The 20,813-nt window shown below is 40.2% G+C and overlaps 1 protein-coding gene across 1 annotated transcript in view; it reads right to left on the bottom strand.

Moving 5' to 3' along the window:
* The window catches only part of LOC104274837 (glutamate receptor 3-like), a gene marked incomplete at both ends in the record, with an annotated part of 67,651 nt that extends 47,114 nt beyond the window's left edge, over window positions 1-20,537 (bottom strand). Inside the window, one exon of the mRNA XM_009870575.1 lies at window positions 20,375-20,537. Coding sequence (XP_009868877.1) covers window positions 20,375-20,537 — 163 coding nt within the window. The remainder of the gene's footprint in view (window positions 1-20,374) is intronic.
* Window positions 20,538-20,813: the final 276 nt, after the last annotated feature.

Here is a 20,813-nt window from a genome sequence, read left to right as displayed (position 1 = left end):
TAGTCCAACCTTCATCCCAGCATACCTAACCACTACACCATAGCCTCAAGTGCTAGATCTACTTTTTTTTTAAACACCTCCAGGGTTGGTGACTCCACCACCTCCCTGGGCAGCCTGTTCCAGTGCCTCACCACTCGTTCAGTAAAGAACTTCCTCTGAATATCCAATCTAAACTTACCCTGATGCAACTTGAGGCCATTTCCCCTTGTCCTGTCATTAGTAATCAGAGAGAAGAGACCAGCACCAGCCTCACTACAGCCTCCTTTTAGGTAGTTGTAGAGGGCAATAAGGTCTCCTCTCAGCCTCCTCTTCTCCAGACTAAACAAACCCAGTTCCCTCAGCCGCTCTTCATAGGGCATGTTTTCCAGACCTCTCACAAGCCTTGTTGCCCTTCTCTGCACCCGCTCCAGCACCTCAATGTCCTTCTTGTACTGTGGTGACCAAAACTGGACACAGTACTTGAGGTGAGGTCTCACGAGTGCCGAGTACAGGGGCATGATCACCTCCCTCCAAAAAGGTTCCAAAAGAGGCAATCTCTCTCTCTCCACACACACACATACATATATATGTATGTATGTATCTTTTATGTAATTCTATATTGCCTACCGAAATAGCAGAAACCAGAAAGGAATATGATAATGTGATGCTGCATTTGTTTAAACTATTAACATTGTATGGAGCTAATGCTAGACTATTGTTACAGAATTTCCCTAGGCTGGTCTTCAGACTCCCTGACAGTGTCGAACTTTTCAAAGCAGGCCATCAGCAGATTATTTTGGGACTGGAAAATTTTGTAGGCCTTAGAATAGATTTATTTGGTGAACTCAGGTAGTAAAGCTTTTCAGATAGATTAATGGACTAAGCGAAGTGCCTCTCCAGACTAACAGAAGGCATAAGAGACCTCATTTTCCAAGAAATGTCAGATATAGGCACAGAAGCCTTCTTTGTACTCTGATTTTCTCCGTATATTTTCCATTTACGTGAGCTAGCTCAAGCCCTCCTTCCCACTGGCAATGTTATCAGTGAGACAATAACTTTCTATAACAAAAATAGCATAGAAACTTGCATAAGAAAAATGAATTCGATAACAATAGAATGACTTTCTCATAATAATTTAATATATTGAAGACAGGAAGATTTAAACCCTCCAGTAGAGCAGCATAAAAAAGGACTGATGAATTCATCAGCTCTTCCAAGCTTCTCAAAGAAGCCCAGACAATATTTCTTACCTCCTGTTCTACAGAGATCACCTACAAAAGCAAAACAAGCATTCAAGTCCCTCTATTATGCCATTCTTTGCCTCTGGGGCTAAACTCACTGTTGAATCTGCAGTAAGTAAATGTTAAACATTTAAAAATATTCTGACTTGTTCCTAATCTTTCTCATTAGAGTAATACACTTATAACACCGTCCTGGTTAGGAGCATGGCTGTGAAGCCTGAAGTCACTGTGTGGACACAGAGCAAGCTACTGACCTTTGCAGCTTCCACTAAACCCAGAAAACTCTGCAAAACCACGCCAGAAACACCAATGCCGTTAGGCTGTCACTTGCTTTAGCTAAGCACTGCCAGTCCAATATTTCAAGAAGCCCTGAGACCTATAGAAACCACACCAAATGGGAACTGAAAATACCCAGATTATTTTGTAACCATCAAAATAATTTAAAAACAAACGAAACCACCCCTTCCTGGCTCTCTATTTTTCCATACTTAGTGCAACTAGTCCTAAACTAAAGCCATCCTGGTATGTAAAGCAACCAGGATTTGAGTTAGTGTATTATACTAGTTTATTTGTCTTTGTTCAAGTAGTAAATTTGCGTTATCCCAGCTTCTTTTTCTCATCCTCTTCAATGGATTTGTTCCATCCTTGGACGGATACAAAGTTTTTAAAGATCATTTTCAAGGCAGTTTCAGGCCCCCAACTTAGCCCAGCTTACTCCATATTTTGTAGATTTAACAGCATACTTGTATATACAGGTCTTCCTCTTTTTGTTGTTATTGTATACAAAATGAAGACAGAAGGTGATGGGACTAATACAGGGATGTGATCTTGCAACAAGTCAGAAATTGCTGCTACTTGCAAAAATAAATGAGAAAAAAAAGAAATGTTTTCCCCCCTCTGGTTTATTGCAATGACCATCATGCTGCTGCTCTGAGTAAGGTCAGCAGGAAAGACAATTTTGCGCAGAGCACACGTAATCTGTAAATTCACAGCATCTCCTTAAGCACGCGACCTTTGAGATTTTAGTCTGTTGTAGTCCACGTTTGATAAAAATCTTTCACCCCATCAAAATTCTCAGGTTACACAGGGACTCAGATGGTGGCCAGCTGATAGAAGCCTCCTCTTTACTCTGAAGGACTCAAAATGCTCTGAATCCATCCTCTCATTTTGTTGGGGAACTACAGGAACAGAAAGAAAGATTGGCAGAAGCCGGATAATTCAGTAGCCACAAATATATGGACACACACTACATCTTAGTTCCAAAAGAAGCAAGTATGATTTAATTTCTGCTCTTCGGAAAGCAAATGTCTCCCTCATAAAATCTACCCATGATACAGTAATTGAGAATCTTTCAAAACAGCACCAGCAAACACTCCAGGGTTGTGCCCTAGGAGAGAACACTTTCAAGCAATTTTACGTCTAAGAAAGAAGTGCAGTTTAACTCTCTTGGCTCTGGATTCTTTTCTAAGCTGTGGTTTCCCTTCGCTTACAAGTAAGTGACTTACTTGCAAGTCATCTCCTTCCTCTCTTCCAGCCCCACAAACTATTCTCAAATAAAAAATAACTTGCTATCACACAATTAAACTGAATAAAAATATAACATGCAGTATATTACCAGGGAATAAAGAGAAATCATCACACTGCCAGAATAAAAATAGTTTCTTTTACCAAAAGGGCAGTTGAAACATGTAAATAAGTACAGTATGTAGGATTTTCTTGACTTCAGCTGACCAGAATAAACATGCTGGGTCTAGCCAACATGCTGTACAGGCTTCAGTCTTCCAACAAGCTGCATTCTGAAGTCTCTTCCTAAAACCACTCTATCTACAGAGCCCATGCAAATTTCCCAAATGAGGGAAAGAATCCAAAGCATAGTCAGTTAATTAGAGCTAATGATGTGGGAAATGCAAGATAATTAAATTCTTCTCCTAAAAGATTTAATCCTGAATATCAGTTTTGGAAGACTGAGGGGGAAAGCAACTAAGAAATTCAGCTCCTCCCATAAAACTTAATTCACCTTTGTGAGACTCTTCTAAGGAATCAAGCAATCATATTGTCATGTAGCTTACTAAGAGAAATTACTGACTACAAAAATACTACACAATGATGTTGCTGTACATGTAACTTGGAAATTTTTGTTCTAGATATAAGCAGATGTCGTCTGCCCAAACAGGAGACGTGCATTTAGTCCACGATGCAACTGTAGTGGAAACGAATAAAGTCAAATTTGATCTGGGGAAAAACCACACACAAAAAAATTATTTTAAAAAATAAGGAAAATCAACCTTGAGCGGCTTTGATTTAGGTGTGCTCTTTCTTTAAAACAACATAATCAGGATTTCCATGTTAAAAAAAAAAAAGAGTTAAATTGTTGCCTCAGAGTAGAAAAGATGCATAGATGAACCTGGACAGATTTTCAGGTGAAGAACTGGGGCATGCGATTACCTAGATCTGAACATTAACCAGTTATCTGCTGAGCAAGCCCACATGTTCTCACTCTCTTGAGAAACAAAAAAAACATCCAGAAGCAGAGATTTGACTGACATCTAATGGAAGATCATGGTGGACACCACACACCAGCACACTCCCTCTTGCAATGGATATTGGTCCTAATGAAGAACGAAGTAGGGGCCTGAATTAGGATATTCACTCAGCATTTTATACTGCTGAGCAGACCGTTGAAAGACAAGTTTGGACATTAGAGTGTCCAATTTCAACTTCAGAGTTCTCCAACAAGGTGTTAGTGTCTTCATGGAGAAGTGTACAGAATACAAGCATGCTCTCAAACAACAATATTGCTCTTCCCTATTTCCTCCTCTGCCATTGTTTTCTTAAGAATCCAGATAACCATCACATGTAATTCTTATTATCATAACTGATCTTGTATCTTTAAAACACAAGCAGGACATAATTATTTATATTGCAGCTCCACAGAAGGAGAAACCACTGTTTAGGGAAGGCCACCTCTCCTTGAGGATTCCCAGGAAATTTTCCTCTTTACTCCAAAGTGAATAGTAGAAAATATCACAGTTTTCCATAATTAGAGGAAAACAAAATAAAAAAAAATAAAAAAGAGAAATTCACCACTGTACACTTCCTTACCCTCAAGTTGTCCTTTCTGCCAAGAAAGCCAGAAAAGCAGAGGTATTGAGAATACGTACCAAGCAAAAATGCCTGGTTTTCAACTCCCAAGTAACATAATGCTGCAGATGAGTAGTTACACTTGCATCCATGCTTTACTTAAAGATAAGGGGAGCACTTACTGTTTGCATTTACAGTATTTCTGGTTCATGAGCAGCAGGAGCAAATTCAGCCACCACAACTGTCCAGCTTGTGCTGCTCCAATGAATCATTTCAGCGCAGGAGTCTTTGGTGACAATCAAGCAGAGCCACTCACAGCTGAAGAGATCCCTAAATTTTGCCAAGTATTGTAGCCAGTGTTTTATTTGTCTGCCTGTACCTTGCCAACCACTGCCTGGCACAACTTCTGAACAGAATCCATCCCTCTCTGGGCTGACAGCACAGGCGTGGGGGTGTCTATTCTCCCATAAATGTGTAGGATATTTATTCTGCTAACTCGTCCACTTTTATAGAGGAAAAGCATAAAAGTATCCTGTCTCATAACAGGAGATTAAATTTTTAAAGAAAGAATTTTAAAATAATACATCATCAGTTAGTGTGGTTGTATTATAACCTTCATTACAAGCTTAATTGCAGAGAGTGATATAAAGGAATAAAAGCAGAAGTGTTGAGCAGAAGGAAGCAGACAGATAAACAGGGACTTGCTAGGATCTGAAAAACCAATGGCAAGATGCTCAAGTTTTTTCATCGTTACAAAGGTATTACTTATTGGTAAGGGAAAATATTAGACTATGAAGAAAAAGGAAGAAAGAACAAAAAAAACCACCTTCCTATTCAGGAAATTGACAGTTTATGCCACAGCAAATTGAAGTTTTGATAAAAAACATTCCATTTGAAAGCTACCATAGAGGAAAAAAGCTGAAGACGAGAATGATCCTTTGGCAACAGAACAGTACATAAACTTGTGAAGATTACTATCCAGTGCACTGCCAAAAGAACTGTTAAATACCATTTTAAAAATCACGGTGAAACAAATCTGCTTCCATCCACTTACATCAGGCATCCTAAGTCAATCTACTCCAGCTGTGATCTGGACATACATTTTTTATGAAACCTTAAATGCAGCTATTTAACAAATTTGCTACATTTACAAATATATGTTAAAACCACTTCCAAGCATTCTACAGTTACATCTGTCACCACTGTGTGGCTGAAGTTCTGTTCCACGTACCCATAAGCTCACATAAGTGTGGGGAAAGTCTGAACTCAGGGCCACTACTGGAGACAACGGTGTTATTTCAGACACAAACAAGTAAGCACTGGTAAAATTTAAACGGTAATTCTCTGAGCACTTGAATCCGTTTTTGATCACTTATGACTACAGAGCAAGACAATGGACATTTTCAAGCATAGCACTTAAAAATCTAGCTAATCTACATTTAACCATCACAGATTTCAAAATATGAATGGTTCGAACATACAGCAACGCATCAGTGAAAGATCACATCTTCTAAAATGCAATTGTGGGTTTTATTTCAACTTCTGGGGTTTGCTCTAACCAATTTTGAGCTAGAGCACCAGATTGTTCCAGGGCAAAAGCTGCAGCCAAAGGGCCATCTGCTGAGCTCCTCTCCACTGAATCCCACAGAAAAGGCAACGTGAAGGAGCAACCCAGGCAACTGGGATACACACCATTAAGTGACAGAACAAAGGACAGAAAACTTCTGAGGGCAAGTGCAGACAAACACAATCGCTCCATCACTGTGCTTTTTAAAATAAAAAAAAAAAAGCAAATACCTTCATCTTTCTGATATGAAGCCAGAATGCTCCCCTATGCACTGCAAACTGGGCATGTCTCAAGGTTTTCTTTGATTTTAAAACAAAACCGTGCTAATAGAATAGATTTAAATGGCCCCTTTTATACCTGAATCATCTAAGTAATCCAATACTCATTTAACAAAATATTTTTTTCTCCATCTCCACAGCAAAAGATTGTTTTGACCAGTAAGCACCCATTGAGGTTTCATCCTGTCAGCTCATTTCAGTATAGATTTGTTAACTCGTTGTTTCTAACAAAGGTATTACAATAGTCTTCAGTGTCTGGCATTCCATTCTGTACTCCTTCAAGTAACTTTTACTACTTTTGAATTAGGATTAAGAAAAGTCTATGTATACACTGCCTATAAGGACGAATAATTCAGTGTATCATTTCATAAGCCAGCTGTCAACAGAGACAACATTTTTATAATGCATGTATTGTATGCGTGCCAGTATGAGATGAATAGTCCTGTAACTATAATCAATACCGTTCATTCAAACAACTGGCAGCAGCATTTCAGACAACTGGCAATTTCATCAGTTTCACTGAGCTGCCCAAAAATAAACAGCTTGAGAGGAATGAATGATCTCTGTGGTAATCCATAAATAATACTAATCTCAGCCATTTGTTTTAGGGGGCTCATCACTGCGAGGCTACAGAAGCTTCATATCAGTGCGGAAAGCATGGCAGGATTCAAGAAACTAAAGAAATGCAGAAAAATTATACTGCTGGGTTTTAATTCACCCATATACTTTATTTACATACATGCTTCACCGAAAGCTCCAGTGTTAGAGCAGTTCCTGCTCTGCAGGAAACTCACACGATCTCAAGGATTTGTAACCACCTCAAAAGTCAGATTGGATTCAGAGAAAGCTCCAGTGATCTGAGTAAACCTCTCCTGGGAATAACTCATGTCACTTCTGAGGAAACGTGAGCAAGTTTGGGATTTTTAACCACTTCAGTGTGAAACTTACCCCACACTCAGAATTTGAGAGCAAAACAAACCTAACAGGTCCACGTGAATGAGCCTAGCGCTGAGGCTGGTGGGTGCGAGGTGAACCCAGGCAGACGGGGAACAGAAGGCGCCATTCACAGGCCTCTTTGCTGTCTCTGGGAAGTGAAACAGCTCTTTTTCTTTTAATTACAGTCTATCTACTCCTATCTATCAAAGCAAGGACAGAACAGAGAACAGAGGAAAAGGAATAAAGACAGCTAACTAAACGGAAAAAAAAAAATCTCCGTCGAGTACAGATCCCAAAGAAAACTTCTGAAGCCCTGAAGCAAAAAAAGATCTGATTGCTGCGGTGGAAGCGACTCTCCCTCGCTGGCAGCCTTGCTGGGCTGGGGGCTGGCACAGCAACACCACTGCCGCCCAGCCTGCATGCCTGCACATCAGTGGGTCACCAGCCCCAAGGCTCTGAACAGACCTCCTCTCACAAAATCTCCTAACCAGTGGGAATTATTACTAGGTTTTCTGCCTTAGTTCACTGGTTAGGAACCACAAGATGCCTGGTATGTGCACTAGGGGAAACACAGCAATGCTCAGTCCTCCCGAGCACCTAGAGGTTGGCACTCATCTGCTTTCAAGGCAGGATTTGTGCTGCCATGAGACATCACTGCAGAGAGCTCAATACACCACTGGACTGCAGCATTTTTTTCCTTGCAGATACCATGAACAGGAGCCAAAGTCGTCACCTCAGCTCCTTCACAAGGAGCATGATGCTCCAAAGAAACTCCCTTAGATGAGTTCCGCAGAAATGCCCAAGCTCTCCGAACAGACTACTGAGCAGGAGGCAACAGCATATGTGCTTACATCCAGGTAACCAAACCGCTGCGAGACGTCAGGGTAAAAAGTCACATTGCTCCATCAGTCTTAAAGCCTGTTGCTTGGAAAATTTATATCCTGCCAATTAAAATAATCTTCAAGTTGTAGCATTATCCAATTTACAAGCTTACTGCTAGCATAATATGAAAGATAATCAGCACACCCAGACTCACCAAGAGAGCATTTCCATGGATGTTTCTAGCATAAGGGTCGACGGTGCAAAGATTAATGGCACCAACTTCTTCAGAGAGAGAACACTCGCTTTCCAGTGGACAAACAGGGGAAGGTCACAAGCCAATTGGTGCCTTTACACCTCTGAGAAATGAGACAGGCTGTACTGTGGGAGTTGCCTTTGCAAACAGTCAGTGGCCGTTTTAAAATGAAAGCCTTGACGGTACTGTTACAGCAAAATTGTCCGCGGGACATTCATAGAGAAAAGTCAGCTTTTACGAATGGGTGAATTTATCAAGCTGCAGATCTTTATTTCTTTGATCATCAGTATTTTAAAGTTACTGCTTTTTACTCTGAACTGGCAGTAAATCTACACACTTGGACTGCAATCATCACGGCACAACACGATACACTCAGTCACAAAAAACCCACCCCAGACAAACTGGGCAGGAGGACGGCTAAACTGGTAAAATAAAGACTCTCAGTTTCAGGTAAATTATTAGCTAGCAGTGTACACTGCTATTAACCTAAAGTCTATAATGAGAGCTTAAATGAACAGTTCTAAGTGCACGCAGGCCTTTGCGAGGGAGCTGCACTCCTGGAGCCGGCACTAATTGACCCTTTCGCCGGCAGGCTCAGCGCAGGAGGCAGGCAGCGGTGGCTGAACTGGAGGCCCTCCTCTGTCAGGCAGAACAAAGTCACAGTCCTGATTATCCAGGACGTTTGATCTTAATGCTTTACACTTCTGTAGCACCTTTCATCCAGGAATGAGGCAGGCAGGGTAGCAGGGGAGAACCTCAAACTGCTACTGCCCTTCCCACACCCACTTTGCGGGAGGAGGTCTCCTGTCTTTGGATCTTGCCGATACTTTTTGCAAATAACGCTCCGCATGCGCTGAATTACGCAGCTGAATTTCTGAGAAACTGAAATGATAGATTCATATTTCACACATAGCTTCACCCAGGCTTCCTGAAAACACAATTAATAATCAATTTTGATTAAGTTATTTCCAAGAAGATTTTAATCCCCTTACAGAGAATGTTGCAATAGATTGAATTCAATGCAGCACATACACGAAGTACTGATACTGCTGATACAAGCATTTTTAGAGAACACGTAGTAGAAAGGAGGAATCACGTTAATCCTACTTGCAATTCTCTCCAGAAAGATGCCATTTTAAAATTCATGTAAAGACCCTGATTAAGGTAGACTATTCTAGAGCAGCAGATTCTGGAACCAATTAACAAAACAATTCTTATTAACACAGGGAATCTCCAGACATTACCAAGGAAGCATAGAATCTTTTCAGAAAAACCCGCAAGGAAAATACACTTTAATATCAAATTGTATCCTCCAGTGCATGCAGAGATTGCCTCAAATCTCAAACGCATCTCATGTGAAACAGGGGCTCGCACTGCAGAACAACACAATAAGAATTTAAGACAGGAAGTGCAGATAATTTATCTGAATAAAGCTTCCAGGAGAATAACTGATTTATGTTGATAATGATCCAAGCTGGAACCTGACCAGGATGCAGGAGTTAGCAGCATCACTACCCACAGTAGGCTCACTATACATGAAAAACAACAGGGTTTTTTTACAGATGAAAAAAGGTTAAAATGTTAGATTTATGCCCTAGCCAAGAGACTCTGTCTTGCCAGAGGTATCTTCTTGAATTAACTCTAGAGCGGCTCAGAAAATAGCGCCATGTTTTCAATCACTACTCATGCAAGCACCCTCAAAACACAATGAGTTAAATTTCACAGAAGAATCTATGGTCCTTGATGACACACAGCCTCTAGTCATATAAGAATTGCAAAATCCATAAACTGATGCAGAGAGAGAGAGCGAGAGAGAGAGAGAAGTAGTGAAAAGTTCAGAGCTACAAAAACATATATACAGAGGGAAAGTAAAAAAAGGAAAAGGAAAATATGGAAGTAGAGATGGTGTGACTCCTGCTAAAAGCAAGGTCAGCACTTTCCACTGGAGACTATTTGATTTACACTGTTTTGTTTCAACTGAAAACCACAATCTTTCCTTGGCAGATTCTGCTCTACACAGTCTATTACAGATACTTCTGAGATACTCGGCATCATTTATAAAGGGACACTTATTACTGCTGAATGTGAACATCTTGTTAAATTTCCCAGAGTTCCAAGAAGAAATACGTGCAACACTACACAAGGGTGTATTCAGTTAGTTGTTGAAGTCAAGAGCCTGGACAACCCAAGTAGCCTTGGAAGAAGACGCACTACTGGTTAAGAAGCTCCGAGTCTCCCTCGAAGAATCTATTGGCTGGCCTGCACTCACATCCCTCCCTTATCCAGAGGCTTAAATCCAGGAATACCCTATGAGGGATAAAACATTTTCACCCTTTACTGGCTTCACTCCTTCAAACTCTCACAAATTTACCCTTGCTGTAAATCAGACCAAAGGAAGATTCCATTATATATCTTGGCTGCCCCTATTTATCTAATGGGATACAAAGAGGCTTTTTTTTTTCCTTTTCTTTCTGTCAGGGTAGAAAAATAAAGCACTAAAACATTTTTTCCCACTGGTCACTGCAGATACGCACAAGTACCCCTGCCTGCAATTTCTTTGTGTGTTATATAGCACAAAACCACGGTCAGTAGGGCACAGCTGATGCATATGAACGCACAGTTTTGAAACAGGACGTTGCAGCTGCAGAAACCATCACTACATTTACTACACATGTAGTAAAGCTATACTGATTCATGCTTTAACCAAGGCAACTTCTGCACCTGGAGTGCTAAACTGGACCAGTGGAAAACTTCAGGAGGGTTGACTGGTCTAATTTTGATCAATTTCGAGTATATCTCATCGCCTCTCCAGGTAATAAAGCAAATTGCCTATAGATGGTGTGGAAAGACATGCTATGCATACTTCAGCTGACAAAAATTGTCTATCCCCAAAATCCAACACAAGCATCTTGAACTATATACCCTGAAAAAGGAAGACAGCTTCTTTCAAAACACATGCTTTTTTTTTTTCTCATCATCTCTGTGTCACTATAAAAATCGGATGGAGCAGGTGCTTTTACACTGAAAAAAGTGGATTCACATCTGCAGAAACATCTTACTAACTTGGACACACTTCATGAAATTGTTTCGGTTAAGAAAAGAAATGTACAAGACACAGAAATTATCATTTTCAAAACAAAATATTTGGCTTCAACTGAAGTCAAGTCTTTTTTTAAAAGCATTAAACTATTAAAAAGGCTTTTAATTTTCTAGTCTTCTGGTTGATCCCAATATAACCTTTAAAACCTTTTTGGAACTACACTTGAAATGAAAGATTAGCAAGTTACATGGCTCCCATCATATGTGTTTTTGAAGTCATGCAGCATGATGTTCTGGGATACACAATCTGTTTCTGGGATGCACAGAATAGCAGTGGATAATGATTTTATGAAGGAACTCAGTCTGAGCTGGCTGAGGCATTCAATATAAATACATGAAAATTACCATTAGTCATAAGAATCAGTCTGCTGACATGGCTGAAATAGGAAAGAAATAGGATTAGCTGGCACAGGACAACCACATGCCTTTTTCTTCTTTATTATTATTTTATATTGATCAAGAAGTTATAAGTAAATAGGCAGAAAAAGCAGTTTTAAAAAGGAATTTCCAAGTAGGGTAGCAGATATTGTGCTGACTGCTTGCTCATTCAGCATTTCCTTAGGTCCAGCTCCTTCTGAGATACCCCACAATGGTAGCGAAGCCACTTTGGAGGAGCTACCTGATGATGCACAAACACTTTGGAGAAAGATGGTCAACTACATTAAACTTACCAGTTAATTTATAATCCTCCTAACAGTTTCAATTCAATGCAGGGTTAGACCCTGGGTCAGTCCTTTGCAAATCAATTTTACTAATTAGCTCTCATCTAACTGCTGGGAAAAAAGAATGCACATGAACTTGAGTTTTCTGACTATCAGACTTCATTAGAATCCAAACCTGGTGACACAAGTGACAAAGCCTAAGAAGATAAAACCCCTGTAACAGTGAAAAACAATGTCTTGCCATGTTCTCTTGTAGAGAGAACTACAGAAACTATGAACTATGGGAAGTTCATGACCTGAAAAAAACTATCAATTGCAGTTTCTCCCCAAGCCATCTCTGCCCCTGCACCTCCACCTCCGAAGAAAACCATAAACAACAACGATAATGATGACAAACACCGAAGTTTTAAGGGATTTAGCACACACAGCAGGGTATAAAGACCAATGCAGATGTGTGTCATGATGCAGCAACTCTATGACTGGCAGGACCTGATCCACATTCACTAAGTGGGCTGCAGCACCTATCTCAGACCAAGATCTCCAAAACAGAAATCAGACGAAGAAATCACAGAAGGCACCAAGCCCTGAAACGCGCTGCCATACATCTCGTGGAAAAGCTGGCAGCTGTGAGATACTGATACAGCATGTTCCACAGACCTCACTGGGAGACATCAACAGGCAATCCCTCTTTTACTGCGACATTTCTTTCTCCCATCACTCAAATAAGGAGTCCGAGTGCAGGTCAGGTAGGCAAGAAATGGGCACATGCTGTGCTGAAGAGATATGGACCATATTTCTGATAAATATCCAGGGTGTGCAGAAGACAAAGAAGTTTCCAATATTCAGCTTGCTTTCTTTCCAACAGTTTTGCTTATTTCAGGTAAACAGCTGAAAATTTCTCCTCTGTCAAGTGATAGATTGGCTTGCTGTACAGCTGCGACACATGCTCTCCTACGTCCATCTGTGGGAATGCATGTCTTCTTCTGGCAAAGATAGCAAATTACTAAGTGCTAATTTCGATTTATTTTTCAGAAGCATTAAGTGTAGGCTGTTTTTTCATGGTGTTGGTGTGGTTTTTTTTGTTTTGGGCTTTTTTTTTTTTTAAGAAAAAGAAGTGGAAGAAGTGATCAATAAAATTAAAAAGGTACTGCTAGCCAAAGCGCTCCCTCCAAGGTTTTCACTGCAAACAGCCCTGCAATACCTGTCTGATACAGGCAAGTTGTATTGCCCTTGTATAAGAGACAGTAAAACTGTTCTACCAAAAGCACAATTTTTTTTACTCCAAATCACACCAAGAGCAACCAGAAGGTTCCACAGTTTCCCAGGTTCAGTTCCTTTGCCATAAAGACTGGGCCCAAAGGCTTGATGCTTGCATATGACAAAACTACTGATGGCAAGAAAGCACCATTACACACATCAGTTCAGAATAAAGAGGGGTGAAAATAATGAAGTAGACATGGAATGAAGTGAGTATGCATGGACTATGCTCCAGAGAGTGGATATACCTTTCCCAGATACCTACATATCATTTCAAAGGCAGTTCCTGTATTAAAAAGAATTCAAGACAGTGAGTGCAGCTTTTTATTTTTTAAATCCTTGATCAGAATTTCAAATAGCACATTTGAATAAACTCCAACAAATATAAGCCCAATGCAAGGGCAGGACCAAGCATCCAAAGGCAATTGCATGACTTACAAGTGGTCTGAAAGCAAAGATGTAAATGGCTCTTGAGGAGAAAAAGCAAACAAAAAAACCTTTCAACATATCTGATATGTCTAAATAGTCTAGTACAATAATTACATGCAAGTGACTAGACAGGTGGCTCCATTTCAGCAGAAAAGTGCTCATCTGGGCTATTATCCAATTCTAAGTGAGCAATTCACCCTTTTTGCAAGTGCCTGGGCAAGTTACCCGCAGTGCAGTGTCTCTGCAGGTTGATCCTCACGCATAAGGGCTCCTGTGCAGTCCTACGTGTGAGGGCTGCACGTTGCCACTTGCTGTTTTAGAAGCAGTTAAGATGGTAACACAGATCAAGTGCCTCAAACACCACGAGGAGGAGATGCAGCAACAAGTGCAAGGTGGATTCGCTGACATAACTCAGTCCTCCGTTCACTCTTCCTCTTTACACAGAACTCTTATCACCTGTTTCTCTCTTGCTCTGTATATGTATGAGAGGTTTATCTCCAATAATTACATCTTGGCAAGATCAACTAAAAAGGCACACGCTGCCTTTGAATGTTTCACAATATAGCCAGGCGCTGATAAATTAACTCTGGATTTCTGGTGCTATACAAATACTTCCAAACTCCCTGATACACTCAGGCCAGAGTCCGTACTGTGGAGCTATGTGAGCGTCACTAGTGTCCGCACTGAAATGACCACAAGGAGTCAAACACGAGTGTCTACTTCGGAGCCTTCACCAGATGACTGCACATGAAAAGCTCCAGGATGACTTAAACTTTGAGATTTCTAGGGCATCTGATATTCTGAGGATCAACAATAATATAAAGCAGGCAATATAAGGGACGGAAGCACGCATCTGCCTCTGGTGGGAAACGCAGCACATACATGATTAGCAGAAAGAGATCGCCATGGATGAAAACTGGAAATTGTTTCACTGCAGTGATCACCACACAGTTTCACAGAAACTGGCTTTATCTAGATCAATCATTTTTATATTTCTATTTTTAGATCTCCACATTATTCCAGCAGAGGTACAAGTCCCTTTATAGCAAACCTCAGGACAAGAGGTACAAAGTTTAAGGCTGCCTTATGAGCTCCCTCAGAAAGGGGGCCATGGCCTGCCAGTGATCTGTACTTTACAGCAGCATAGAAAGTTCTGATCTTAGGCTGTATCTTAAATGCCAACTGCAAATTCAGCATAAACATCTTCCTCACCATAAATGAACAAGAGTTTTCAATTATATGGTTTGGCTTGGTTTGAAACCGAACTATGAAACCAAACTGTCACAGCTTTAAAAATAACATGTTAAAAACATTTCAAGGGTGCCTAACTAAATAAAAATTAGCATTCCAAAATTGGTAATGACAAAATATGTACGGCAAATGGAAAAATGTTAAATCGCTCGATTATGACAATAAAGAATCATTAAAGATACATCAGCTCCCTCTTTTCACACCTTCTTGCATAACAGTCCTACACTTGCTGTAGGACAGCCTCCCACCTCCCAGACACTGAACACAGAGAACCCAGAGGAAAGAAACCCACTGTTTTCTGTGGCTCTTGGACAAGCTCCCGAGTCAGCCTTCAACAAAACTGTGGGGTTTTTGTTGTTGTTGTTAAAAGCTACTGTCACATGCTTGTTTCCCATCATGGCATCTCCATTTCCTCCCAGAGACGAACTACAGCTGTTACACATTGTATTGGAACGTGTAGTTAATTGGTGGCTCTCCAACCCATGCCAGTAGCCTCACGGGTCCTTCGGGCCCAGCATTACATAAAAGAAGTGAACAATTCCATCTCCGCATCTGCACAAATTCTTTCTGAAACTTAACAAGTAAATGACGCTGTTCATAGTGCTGTATCCTTCATGCAGTTGGTGAATTCAGAGTTTCTCAAAAAAAGTGTTCATTTATATATTTTTTCCACCTCTACGGTGTGAGTTAAGTGGAACCCTAACATCTAAGCAGTATGTAAATGCTATGTATGCAGTAGAGAAGAAGCTAAAGGAGAGTCAGCTTATTTTAAAATTCACGTAAGACATAATTAAAACATATTTGAAAGTGGTATGGTTCCTTCTACTAACACTGAGATCACATTCAGCTTAATAACAAGTCATCTGCTATGTCATGAAACGGAAAAAACCTTAGTTAGAGTGCACCCTTCACCTTTCCACCTAGTCCCTTACTGCAAAAACTTTGAACCCTAAACTAAAGCCAGCTAGTTTTCTTTGTCACACAGCAGTAACACACAATACGTGAGCATGTTCTGCAGCATAAAAGGCATTTTCAGGGATCTGTAATGAATTGAGTTGTGTAGAAAGCACATTTCCAGGTGTTTTACCACAGAATGCTGGTAAAAATCACAGTGCATTCCTTACCAGGAGAGTGAGCCATCTATCCTGTGGTCTCTACTCACACAAAACCACCAGCCCACAGCTCAAACTTGGCAAGGCTTTCAGCAAGACATGCTTCTGCTTTTGGCAGTAGGGAGCTGACCACTTTCAGCATCAGTGTCCTCTGCCAGCTGGCCAAAGAGCACACAGATGCAAGGGAAGCAAATTATCTGCCCAGTGGCAAAAAGAAATGCTGAGCAGCACCCAAGGAAAAAGCATGTGTGTGTGCATGTTTGCAAGTGAGTATGCACATCAGCACACACACATATATATATATATATAGGCACATCTGTGCTTTGGGAAAGGGAGTAATCTGTTAAATTGGAAAAAATGTCTGCTGCTAGCCCTATGTTACCATCTTCTGCAACATTCTCACAAGAACGGACAGGCACCTTTTCCACTAAAATTTGCGAAGTTGAATTTTAAAGATTAAACACAAAGACTGCAAGGATGCTAAAGAAAAATTCTCTAAGGAAGTCTGAAATCAGACTCTTCAAGAAAACGTTCATACAATCCCTTACAGGATTTTAGCAACTTAAGGTAAGCGTGTCATTGTATCCCTTTATTTTCTGCTCTCTTAAAGAACGAGCGTCTGTGGAAAAAACGCTACACACCAACTCTTGGTAAAACATAAAAAGCCTTCTGGGTTCAGAAGATATATAAGAAATTACTTAGAAAAACTAACAGGACAAGAATTTGCAGCTGATAGGGTAGGTTTAGCTGAGAGAGGGAATCTGTCTCTAGATTAATCAGATTCTGCAATCACAGCCCCTTTTCACCCGAACACATCCCACCACTATCATTACACGATCAACAGATTTTAATGAAAACTAATGCTTTCTTTGGAGAAATTCCATGGGGACTACATCTAAGGTGGAGCTGACTTTTGTGAATATTTCTTGAAAATCGTATGTGATGCAAGTGCACATTTGTTGGCTGTAAAGGTGTACAACAGCATTTTTTTGCAATGACAGTGCAGAGAGGGAATATGAGATCTGTGTGCTAATGAGCTGACACTGCAGAGGCTAGAGCCGTGTTAGCATAGTGCACTACAAGTGCAGAGCAGAAAGACATACGCGGGTTATTTCTAGGGAATACGATCTACAGAACCGTACGCATAATTCAACATTGATACTAACATCCTCATCAGAGGTTATAAGAAAAGGAAGAGAGACGCTTCAGTGATGAATTTATACATCTGTGTTGTTATATTCATACTATTCCAGAAAGCCAGCTCACTCTCTACACAAGCTTTTTTGAAGAAAATAGCCATGTTTTACTTGATTTTATTCATTCACTGGTCAAGTTAACTTCCTTCTCAACGGCAAAAAGCTGCATATTTTAAAAGATGTAATAAATTCCCCTCAAGCCAACTGATAAACTTCAATTCACCTTTAAATACACTGGAATTTTCACCTCCGCTAAGACATCATACAGCTAAATAAATAGGTGAGCAGATAAATACAGAGTAGATGAATACTGTATACATGCATGTAAATTATACACACGGAGAGGGGCTCAGTGCTAGCAGTGAAGAGTGAATACATATACATAAATCAGATTATGCATCATTTAACTGAAAAAGGAATAAGAGGGAGGGGCTTAGGGCAGAAATTTTCTTTTGCTTCTAAACAAGTTTGTTACCATGTTGGGATATTGCCAAATCAGCCCTACCAGAGGTATCTCTAGCTCATGAGGATACTTCAGAAGAATTTTTTTTTTTTCCTCCTGCCTCTGGAATGCACCAGATTGCACCAAACAGGATGTGCAGCTGTACAGTAAGAACCTAAGTCTTTCCTGAGCAGAGTCCCCCTCAGTTCCTGCACATGAATTCTCACTACAGCTGCTATCATATAAATCAAAGCAAAGGAGAATGAAAAGTGTTATTTTACGGATGCTGACTAGTACAGGGACTAGGCTCCAGCTACACATGCTACTTCCTCCAATTTCCCTTCAGTTGTTTCTTTACCCATCCCACCACAAAGTCCGTCACAGTCTCCCTCTCCAGCGAAGGCAGTCAGAGTCACTGCAGGCTTCTCTCATGTGGATCCCTGCCAATTGCAAATATTGATCAAACGGCTTTGTGACAGCACTGGAGACAATCTATGCTCATCTCCGAGAGAAGTAAAAATGTTGTGGAAAGAATTCCTTCACGGATATGGCGGCACCCTGAAATTATCTGCCACTCCACTGGGAAGCAAGGATGTGATTAAGGGTACTTAGGCCAGAATGTTTTATGTGTTAGCCAGGTAGTGCCAGGAGCTACCAGTTCATCCTAATGCAACAATATGTAGGAGCACGCTAATTTCCAAAGGCAATCACTTCCAGATCCAAAAGGAACAAGTGCTCATCTATTTATTTATTTATTTTTAATTTTGAGCTCCTGCAACTTACATGACTGGTGACTAGGATTCACCATATTCTTTTCCAACCAACAGCATTACCAGATGGTTGGCATAGCTATGGACAAGGTCACCTTTTCATTTTCTTTCTTCTGTTTCTTTTTTCACATCTTCTATTTTTAAACAGGTTACTGTAGGTTGGTATTCTCTGGTCCACAGTTTCTCCAGAGATTTAAGTTCTTCCAATTTTACTACACTGTGAATATGTGTGTCGGAACATGCAGCCCTATACTATGGAAAATGATCTCATTTTACTAAAATCACTACAGCTTTCACTAAGCAATGACAAAAAGTATTACATGTCGAAAGATGAGAAGCATACTGACTAAATAATACATTGATGGCCTCTGAACCAGTGTGTGGTTCACTTGTCTTGGTGGAATCTGTAAAAAAGTGCTGGTAGAACTTTAGAAAAACAATTAATAATTAATCATCCAAGCAGTTTAATGTATTTAGTTTAAATTCATATAATTGATATTTAGGAAACTATGTTTGAGATGCAGCCTCTTGAAGGGATTACACTGATTAAGGATTAATAGTCTGATGTTTGTTGAAAGAGCCGTTGAAGCTGGATAACTGTAGTAGAATAAGATGCAAAGTGCAGACACACTTTTATTTATCTTTTTTTTCCACTTTACCAAATATTTTTATTGGGTATTATATAATCAACCCCCTCGGAAAAGTTTTAAAGGTCCTAATTCAAAGCCCTTGAAAAAGTGTAATGCTGCACTAGCATGAAGCAGTCACATGGGGGATATGTTAGAATATCAATCCAAAATTTGTCCAAATATTTCCTTATTGTATATCTTATAACCATCAATGTTCTCAGAAAACACCTGAAATCCTAGACGAATAACACATCTGTTTGGTTCAGCCTTCTGATTATACAGCATGGGATAGGAATAAGAACAAGAACTATCCTATCCCCAACACACAAAAAAATAAAGATATAAGATACTCAAAACACAGAACTGCTTTACAGCAAGATACACTGGTTTTCTGTGCCTCCAGAATTCATTATTTTAGTACAGTGCTTCCTCTTTGAACATCTTATACTGTGAGTATACCAATAGGAATCCTGTTCATAACACAAAGTTGGTACTTTGCATTCAGAGGTCCTTTAGATCACCTAGAGACATATTTCTGCATACTGCGAGGCGCATGCAACTACCTCGCAAGAAGGCTCCATGAATTTTCAAAGGTTTACAATAAAAACTGTATAAAACTGGATTTGGACACATCAGTAAAACAAACATTCAGGAGCTACTATTGGTAAAGGAATGCTTTTTCAAATGCAGAACACGCACCGGCCTTTCAGAAAGAGATTTCACATTTTAACACCAAATTAATACTACTCAAAGTTCTATTTTACTTCTGTTAATAAAGGCTCAAATTATAAGTATGCACAGCTTGTGCAGAGCCATTTCTCACAACGCTAAGCATTCTGTTTCCATCTTCTCTCCCCTCAGCTCTAACAATATTTGTCAGTTTACAGTCTCCTCAGCTTTTAATAGGACTTTCACTCGAAGAAAACAAACCAGTATTTCAGGGCAGAAGAGGCAAGTAAGCCCCTCTAGGTTTGTCCCCTCAAGGTCACTTGTAAACAGCTGTTTCTGTTTTATTCCTACATGGTATAATTTGTAAATTATGCTGTTTCACTTGGATAGATTGTAGCCACCACAGAAAAGAGATGTTACTTAAGCAGCAATCCCCTGATCACAGCTACACAGTGCTGCTATATAAACAAATAACATGGTTGTTTTTCTGGAAAACAAAACCAAAGGGCTGAAAAGAAGCAGTGAGAGAAGTTTCCCTAAGGTATCATTCAACCATATAACGCTGCAAATCTACTAAACCTCATGTCAGTACACATTTGTTGCACTATACTGTATGAACAAGAACTCCACCGTACTGGGAAGAAACTGAATGTAAGGTCAGATAACAAATACTTCTTTTAAAAAAGCATGTATTTACTTACAAGCATTTGTCACTGAAAAACTGTTGGAAGAGTCCAAGTGATCTACATGATAGTTCAAATGGAAGGGCTTTTCTGTGGTATTTTGGTTTGTGTTGTATAACTGCACAGCAAATCGAAATGCACTGTGCTCCTGAACGGTGTTCCTCATGAAAAGTCCACCTAGGATGCAAAAAAAAAAAAAAAGAAAAGAAAAAAAGGAAAAGGTATTTCAGAATAAATTTTGAGGAGAAACAGTGGCATTTGCATACTGCACATCTCAGGAAAGAATGAGCAGGAGCAGGCAGCGCCTGAGCACATCATTCTCACGGAGCACGTACGTGAAATACACGCTCCGAGTCCAAAGTTGGGCACAGCCGGGTCCCCCCGAGCCATCGGGAGCTGCAGCTGCACCTGGAAAGCCAGGCCACCCAGCACAGGGGGGCCCACACCCCGATTTAAG

The sequence above is a fragment of the Apaloderma vittatum genome, unplaced genomic scaffold (genome assembly GCF_000703405.1).
Source record: "Apaloderma vittatum isolate BGI_N311 unplaced genomic scaffold, ASM70340v1 scaffold25205, whole genome shotgun sequence".
Taxonomy (NCBI): domain Eukaryota; kingdom Metazoa; phylum Chordata; class Aves; order Trogoniformes; family Trogonidae; genus Apaloderma; species Apaloderma vittatum.
Note: the sequence above shows the minus strand (reverse complement) of the source record. Positions and strands in the feature narration are given on the sequence as shown.